The 8,567-nt window shown below is 39.9% G+C and overlaps 1 protein-coding gene across 2 annotated transcripts; it reads left to right on the plus strand.

The window, feature by feature from the left end:
* Positions 1 to 440: 440 nt before the first annotated feature.
* Positions 441 to 8,051, plus strand: ubac1 (UBA domain containing 1). Of its 2 annotated transcripts, none has more exons than XM_080044090.1 (10): positions 441 to 862; positions 1,981 to 2,101; positions 2,196 to 2,269; positions 2,412 to 2,519; positions 2,632 to 2,734; positions 2,921 to 3,029; positions 3,752 to 4,049; positions 4,748 to 4,834; positions 5,244 to 5,382; positions 5,575 to 8,051. In XM_080044090.1, exons 1-10 carry the CDS (start codon positions 725 to 727, stop codon positions 5,688 to 5,690), a joined length of 1,293 nt encoding a protein of 430 aa, XP_079900216.1. In that variant the 5' UTR covers positions 441 to 724; the 3' UTR covers positions 5,691 to 8,051. The 2 variants fall into 2 exon arrangements, with proteins under 2 accessions (XP_079900216.1, XP_079900217.1); XM_080044091.1 differs by having other exon boundaries at positions 2,638 to 2,734.
* Positions 8,052 to 8,567: the final 516 nt, after the last annotated feature.

The raw sequence follows: 8,567 nt of genomic DNA on the forward strand, positions 1-8,567 counted from the left end.
AAGTAGACAGTACGCTTGAAGCTTATGGGGACTATCATTGCTTATTGCAGCTCAACAGCATACCAGAATAGCGTTATTATTACCAGTGTGTTTTTAAAGCTTGTGGTGAGACCAAAGACCAAGTTTTGTCTCTTTTTTATCCCCACCCATAGATACTCACTCAACAATATAGGCCTACTCAATGTGTTACATTAAAACACACCCTTACCTGTCTGCAAACCCTAAACATGTGCACATTTTTGATCATTCTGCTCACTGAGTCCTGCATTATTCTTCATCTAAATATGCTGCTGCACATATTTGTCTTTTTATAGCCAATTCGTTTTTTATGTGAGAGCCCACTACACTGATAGTGGAACCTACCTGTAAATAACTACGTGTCCCATGATGCACTGGCGGTATCACCGTCTCAGTTCAAAGTTCAAACATTACAGTAAAAATAGGGCACTCTCTGGCTGGCTGCCTGTGTGTTCGCTGGTAATAACAAAACAACTCGCTGGTGTCAGAGCCGAACGTTTGCCAACGCACCGAGAACCGGCGGAGGAAACAGAAAATGGACCTCAGCTAATCGGCGCCTGTTCTTGCCCTATTGTCGGAGGATTTTTACAGAACGGCGGCTAGCTAGGTGCTAACGTTAGCACGCTAGCTTCTGCCAGGACCACATAGCAACTGCTGCTAACTAACGTCACTGGACTGGTACTCTTTGCTCCCAAAGGTTGCAGATATGTTCGTCCAGGAGGAAAAAATATTCGCCGGGAAAGTGTTGAAAATACACATCTGTACCACGGATGGCACAGAGTGGTTGGAGGAGGTCACGGAAGACACCACTGTGGAGAAACTGAAGGAGAAGTGCTTGAAACATGTAGGTTTTTGGGGGGCTGTTTGTGTTTTTCTTCTGTCTTGTCACTCCTCTGCCAGGTGTTTTCAATCTACCATGTCCTCTGTACAAACAGTCAGTGTCGGTGTCACTGGCTTTGTATTTATAGAAACTGGGTAGACTCTGCTATTTATAATTTAGCATGTTGGCTGCCCCTTCTCCAGCTAGCTAAACAGACCCGACTTTGCCCCACCAAGTGGCCGAGGCATGTTGATGCTTTGCTGGCTGTCTATTATTACACAGCCCGTCTCACTTCACTTCTCCTTCTATGGCCTACAGAAGAAACGTAAGTCGTAGTGTAATGTCTGTTTGTCGTGACAACATGGATGACGAGATGTACACATTCAATTACATCAATGACATCAACACTGCACTGAAATTGAAACGTATCATCAGATTACAGACTTGAATTATCAGTCTATCCATCTATGTTGTGTCCCACTACAACACATAGCCTACATTGTGCAAGATATGTTTACACCCCTGGAGATAGTATCTTGGGGTCAATTAATTAAATTAAATGCCTAAATGGTACACTACATTCTTAGGTTGGCTACAATGACAACACTTTAGTTTACTTATTGCTATCCATGCATTTCTTGTAATTAAAAAAAGTTGATTTAATATAAAATTGTTAAAGCTCATGAGGGGTAGATTTTTTTTAAAATTCTGTAGTCTTGACTTTCAAGGGTCCTGTTTAATCCGCAATACTGCTGTCAGTGACACTCTACCTCCTTGTTTATCTAACCCAGACCCCCGATGATGGAAAACATGCTTGCTATGTTATCTTAAGTCAACTGGTTACTTTAGCTTAATAGATAAATCATAAAACGTCCTTAAATAACCAAAACTGCTTGTCATAATCCCCAGTCCCTGGTTTTGTATGATCAAAATACATTTCCTTTACAATTACAAGAGATAATCAGAAACAATTCTCACAGAATCATTCGCTTGATATTTGACATCAACTAATTTGGCAAAATATTTTAAAAATGATTATATGCATGCATATTGCTTGATGATAAAAAGAGTCAATAGTTGCTTCTGATCTCTATTATTTGTAATTAATTTCTGAGTTTCTTTATCTTGTGCTTGGTTTAAAGTATGTACATGGAAGTTTAGAAGACCCCAAAACTCTTACCCACCACAAACTCATACATGCTGCTTCGGAGAGAGTCCTCACCGACACCAAATCAGTCGCTGATGAAAATCTTAAAGATAAAGGTATGTGATCAAACCATCTGTGACGTGTTTTTGGTCGTGTGATAATCCTACACTGATTTGCATGAACCGTGGTTTTTTTCGTGTATCTTTCTAGACGTTTTGCTGCTCATAAAGAAAAGGCCGCCGCCAACACCTCCAAAGATGGCAGAAGTTAGTTCAGAGGAGAAGGTGAGCTCAATACATTTCTGTCTTCACCAGAAAAGAACTGAGAAAATATCTTCATCATCAGAAATGAATTTACGTCTTTATTTTGTCTGCCTTAAATCAGGTCTCTCTCTTGTTTTTTTTTTTTAAATCCTTGTTGTAACAGAAGAAACAAGATAACAAGGCTCCGGACAAAGATGCAATTCTGAAAGCCACAACCAGCCTGTCCACACGCCACACCGACCGCACGGTTACTCAGCACAACATCAGAGATGTAAGCTTCTTGTCTGGATGGATTTGGCTTAAAGAGTGTTTCATTGTACATGTTTGTTTCAATCATTTACAAGTTGTTTGTGTATTAAAGTGTTTGCTTTTGTGTGTTCAAGTTTCAGACGGAGCTTAGAAAAATCCTTGTGTCTCTCATTGAAGTGGCCCAGAAGCTTCTTGCCTTGAACCCTGATGCTGTTGAACTCTTCAAAAAGGCCAATGGTAAAGCTTGATATTAATATCCCATACACTCCTACAGTCCCGAAAGTTACGATGATGAAGTATTCAAAAAAGTAGGAAAAAAGGGGGGAAAAAAGTAGATCCTGGTGATTTTCGTTAACATTTCCCAACTATTGCTCAACCTGTAGTTGGCATTCTCTGATCTCTTTCTGTTCGTGCGACTTGCAGCGATGTTGGATGAAGATGAAGAGGATCGGGTGGATGAAACGGCCCTGCAGCAGCTCACTGAGATGGGTTTCCCAGAGAGCAGAGCCATCAAAGCTCTTAGATTGAACCAGTAAGTTTTAAGTCTTTATTTGTTCCCAATTCAGCTCTGGAAGTTGAGAACTTGTTTAAAGGAATGACCTTTATTAGGGCTGCTCAGGAAAACATGCAATATGCAATAACATTGTTGAATATTCCAAACACGATGTCAGCGATAATAAAAAAAATACTTAAATATACCAGTGTTAATGTCTTTGAGTTCACTGCCAATGCAGACACCAGACAGCAAGGAGCCTATGTATGTTATTACCCCTAGGCCAGGGGTAACTGATCAGTTGAGCCTGACCCAGTTGTTGAGTGTGGTGGCCTTCACGACGTTGGCATCGTTGTCTGTGGTGATAGGCTGAGGCTACACACTTGTTGGTCTTCATGTAAATCCCAGCTGGCTAACACATAATCCGAGGGCTATATTTTCACATCCATGCACTTTACCACTTCAGCCACTGGAGTCTACATGGGCGGGCATTAGAGTAGTAGGGCTTTATCTGGTTGGTCAAATATATTGTGTTGCTGATTGTGAATGCACGGCAACCAGAATAGGCTACCATATATCGCAGTTTAAGTAGTCTTTGCGAGACGTATACTGCAATATCAACATTTGCGATAAAGATAGCCCTAACCTTGATGTATATTCCCGTATCAGCTGTTCCTGTGTGGCTCTGCTGAGTGGTATTCATCCCAGAAACCCTTTCAGAAAGTAAATTTTTTCTCATTTAATTTTCTTTCTTTCCACAGCATGTCAGTGACCCAGGCAATGGAGTGGCTCATCGAGCATGTAGACGACCCCTCCGTAGACGCACCGCTACCTGGCCAGGACTCTACTGGGGCAGCAGGAGCCACGGCCGCTGCTGCTGCACCTCCACCAGCCCCCTCTGCATTAGCATCAGCCACAGCATTAGCCTCCGTTCCCAGCCTCCTCCGCAGCCTGTCCAGACAGTCCAGCACAGACGACAGCAGCAGCAGCAGGCAGGACGAACTCACAGAGATCTTCAAGAGGATCCGCAGGAAACGGGAGTTCAGACCCGACTCAAGAGTGGGTGGCTTTATCCAGTCGCAGCTTTCATATAGTAGTTTGACTATAGCTTACTTTTTATACTTATCCCTGATGGTTACATTTACATCCCTTTGCTCCCTGTCTATATTTGATCGTTTTAGACTTTCAACAGTTTGATGTGCCTATACAGTGTATTGCTTCCATTGCTCTGTATTGCATAAACTGTTACTCATCTCTCCAGATCCTATACATAGGGCAGATGCAGAACAGAATAATCTCAGCTCCGGAGATTTTATTTTATTTTTTTATCTTTGTGATAACTGTGAGCTTATTTTTGCCACTGCTCACTCAGTCTGTGACTATCATCTAATACACTTTGTGAAAGACAGGAATTTATGGCTAGTGTCTGCCCAATAGATACAGAGAATACTGTTAGTAGCTTTTGTTATAAAGTTCGTATATCATGTGCCTCAGTTCAAGCTCAATTGAAACTCCTCATGATTAAAACATAATATTCCAGCAAAACACTTCCACTGCGGTTACATTCTGTAACATACTGTCAGTGGTTGCGACATTTGTTTCCAGCTACTACTTCCACTGTCTGGATATTATATACTGTATTTTCCCCAAGACACCTGCCTAGCTCTGCAGAGCTGTGACTGTGTGTTTGTGTTTTATTGTAATTTAGACTGAGAGTTCTTGAAATAATCAAGTTGTGTTTTTCTCTGTTCCTGCAGGCTGTTATTGCATTGATGGAAATGGGGTTTGATGAAAAGGAGGTGATTGATGCTCTGCGGGTGAATAACAACCAACAGGATGCTGCGGTAGGTTTACACATACGCAACACTACTTTTTGAAGCAGAGTTTTCTGAAAAACCAACAGCTCTAGATTAAAAGAAATGTCCCTTTCATTTTGGCCAAGTTTCTGTGATGCTACTCAGACTGTGAGATAGATGATTGATAAAAGACAGAGTTGACTTAATGATCTCACTTTCTTTGTTTTGACTTTACTGCTGGCATCAATTTACACTGGCCCTGTTATTCTCAAATAATGCTGGATTTGAAGAAATATTCATGACTTAAAAAGTAAACTGCTGTGCCATTGTATGAAAGAAAGATTTGGACACTATATTGTAACTTATTCCGCATGCTGACCTCCATAAAATATATGAACATGTTTTAATAAAACTGAATGGGAATTTTAGTTTAATATAGTGTTTTTCCGTCCTGCAGTGTGAGTGGTTGCTGGGAGACAGGAAACCTTCTCCAGAAGATATGGACAAAGGCATCGACACCAACAGCCCGCTGTTTCAAGCCATTCTGGAGAATCCAGTGGTCCAGTTGGGTCTGACGAATCCCAAGACTCTGCTAGGTACAGTTTAGTCCAATTTAGTAAAAAAACTGTGTTCAGTTGACATGGGGACTGAACATACTAGAAGTGTTGTCGATAGTAAGTGTCACATAATAGGATGTGACAATGTTTTCATGTATAATCCTAAAGTCTTTTGAAATGCTAGTATTGTTTAATATATTTCTTACCGGTGTGTGGTGTGTTTTCATGCAGCGTTTGAAGACATGCTGGAGAATCCTCTGAACAGCACTCAGTGGATGAACGACCCTGAGACCGGCCCCGTCATGCTCCAAATATCTAGAATCTTCCAGACCCTCAATCGCACATAGAGCCTCCTGGTGACCCCCCCTCCCCTCCTGTGTGACTGTGGCAGCTTGTGCGTGTGTGTGTGTGTGTGTGTTTAGACCATATTGGGATATGTGTGTGTGAGTGTATGAATGTGGCACAGACACGAGTATTGTTTTTGCCTTGTAAAGACAAAGCCGGAGGAGTCAAAGTATGAATTAAGATGTTCTACATATATCTATTTATAACAGTACAGTGAAAACACTTCTAGAAAAAAAAAAAGTTAACATAAACATTATTATTACAATAATAATAACAAATCCAGATTTAGTATGTTGTTTTTACATTTTAATGAGAACAATTTATAGTGATGACAGACGTGATTTATTTTATATAATTTTCTCCATGTACAAAAATGACATCAGACATCAATTTAATGTTTACACTTCAAAGAAAAACTGTTTTTGTATGTTTTGCAATATTTAAATATCAATTACAGTTTCGTCTGTCTCTTTAAATTGTTACATTTATTCTGTGGTGACCGTGTAGAAGACTTGTGTCCGTATCATGTTTTGTTTTTTTCTCCCCGAACCCCTTTGTCTTGTTTTTATGAGAAGAAAAAAAAACTGTGTGAAATTGAGAGGCTGCCGGTCAAAGTTAAGCATTTGTTTAGCTAATTGAAAAATATGCTTTCAGACATATTACTTCTCTGTCTCTCCATTCATGCCTGTGAGGTCACTGTAAGTCAACCGCCTCTCAGTTCAAAGAGGAGAACATTTGTCCATGAGCTTCTTCAAGAATATTTATTTGACTTTCTTGCCTTTTTAGACGAAAGCTGTACACTAAACTGTTTGTGTCTTAGTCATGTTTTTACAAGAAAAAATTCTATATTAGGCCTGTGTGTTTATTGTCAATGTGCTCTTGAATGTCATATTATCATGTTGCGCTCATTTAGCACTTGTTCACGTCTATGAATATCACTCACCGCAGCACTAAGGAAGTTAAAAGAAGGGTTCATGTTCTGTCTCCAAAAGGCTGTAGTGGGAAGAAGCTGAGCCTAATCGAAAGGTGTTTGCCTTTTTTTGAGCCTTTTAATTTGAATGATGAAGATGCATGCTCACTTCATGCTGCAAAGGGGCACACATCTTCATACGCAACAATGGAAATTATAGAATTCGAGATGTCTTTTGGTTTCCTTTTTTTCTTTTCTTTTGAGAGCAGTGGACATTTATGCTGTCAAACCAAACCAAAATGTCACTATATAACCTGCCTTGTCATTAGATTTACCCATTGAAAAGAAAAAAAAAATCCCCTGTATTTCTGTGCAATACCAAGGACTTCTGTTGACCTGTAAAGAAATATATTTGACTTGAGTGTTAAAGATGTGTGAACTGCAATGGGATAGTGTGTTACGCGATATTAGCCTTTGCATTGAGTACTTAAAATCTCCCGCTATGAGAAGGTGAGTTTAGCCTCTCCTGGTTGTACTGAGAGATTGAAACAGTATGGAGGGTGGTGTGTTTTGCCAAGCTTTTGAGTGTTTTTAATCAATATTTAAAATGTGGTATTGACGTGAATTTCTGCTCAGGGAGGCTGAGATTGTTTTTCTAAACCTGTCGTTATGGCAAACCTCTGCTCCCCTCCGAGTTTGGCATTTGAAAATGGCTTCAACTAATCTGTCTACAACTTTTGCTTATGAATAAGAGCCCCACATGACATGGTTTCGTAAATGCAATATTTGAAAATATTTAAAGGTTTTTAGAGGGAAATGTCTGTTTGAACTATGTATTATTACATTATTTATATCAAAGCCAAACTAGTAACTCGCTCTTATTTATAACATTTTTAGCAAACCTCAAAGCTAATCTACAAATGTGAAAAAAAAATTAATTATTCAAATGTTGTTTTTACAAACCATTATAGAATGTGCTTATGGACTGGTAGCTGGCAGTGTTATTTAAAGTAGTGCAACGAGTTTGAAGGAAAGAGTATTTCTACACGCGTCTCTGGGAGCCTCTCTGCACGCTTTGTGCACTGCAGTGAACCTACATCATGGCCACAGTGACCAGCTGTCTCACCACCTCCATGCTTTGCATCGGCATGCAAACAAAACTGTCTCATTATACTGTATCTTGGAAACAAACATTGGGAGAGACTGTACGTTTAAAGAAGAAAAAATGTCCACAGAAAATGGTCTTCAGGAACAGAAAAGAACAACACAGGATTGCTTAGGGACGCTGAAGAGTTGTTGGTGTCACGGGTTATTGTTTTCACTCAGCTTTCATGCAGGACTGTCCCAGATTAACAACCTATGCAATATACTCTCACAGTCTGTTCATTCAAATGGCCTCATAGTTCCTGGCATCCAAATCACTATCTCATTAAAGTTATTTTTTGTGGCTGGATTCTCTGTTTGTCTTTAAGGTTAGCTAACTAAAGTCCCCCGGGAACAAAAACAATAATTTAAGGCTTAATCTTTGAGACAAGCATATGCTTCCTGGAAGGATCAACCAGGCAGCCCCTGAACAAGTCAAACATAAACACAGTTCATTGCATATCTGTGGAGGCACATGGAACCCATATTGCATTCCCTCTTTTAGTAAAGTATATTGTGAATTTATGAATCGGTGAGTTAATGTGACATTTTCCAAGTTTAGATGGAGGTCACTTTGGAGCCCACAAAGGTTTACGGAAGACATTTTGATATTACACAAATGTTAATTAACGCATTCATTACTGCTAATTCAGCTGGTTCAATGTCAGGGACCTGTTATCGCTAATTATTTTGGGTGTAGCCTACCATCCAACTACGACACGTCATAATGTGTGTTGTGAAAAGGCGTGTGCATTATGGGTTCGTCCGTAAGTATACCTTAATCAGGGTGCATAGGCCTACATACATTTCTTCGGTATTGTATTAG

Source organism: Ammodytes marinus, assembly GCF_949987685.1.
Source record: "Ammodytes marinus genome assembly, chromosome: 2".
Lineage (NCBI taxonomy): Eukaryota > Metazoa > Chordata > Actinopteri > Uranoscopiformes > Ammodytidae > Ammodytes > Ammodytes marinus.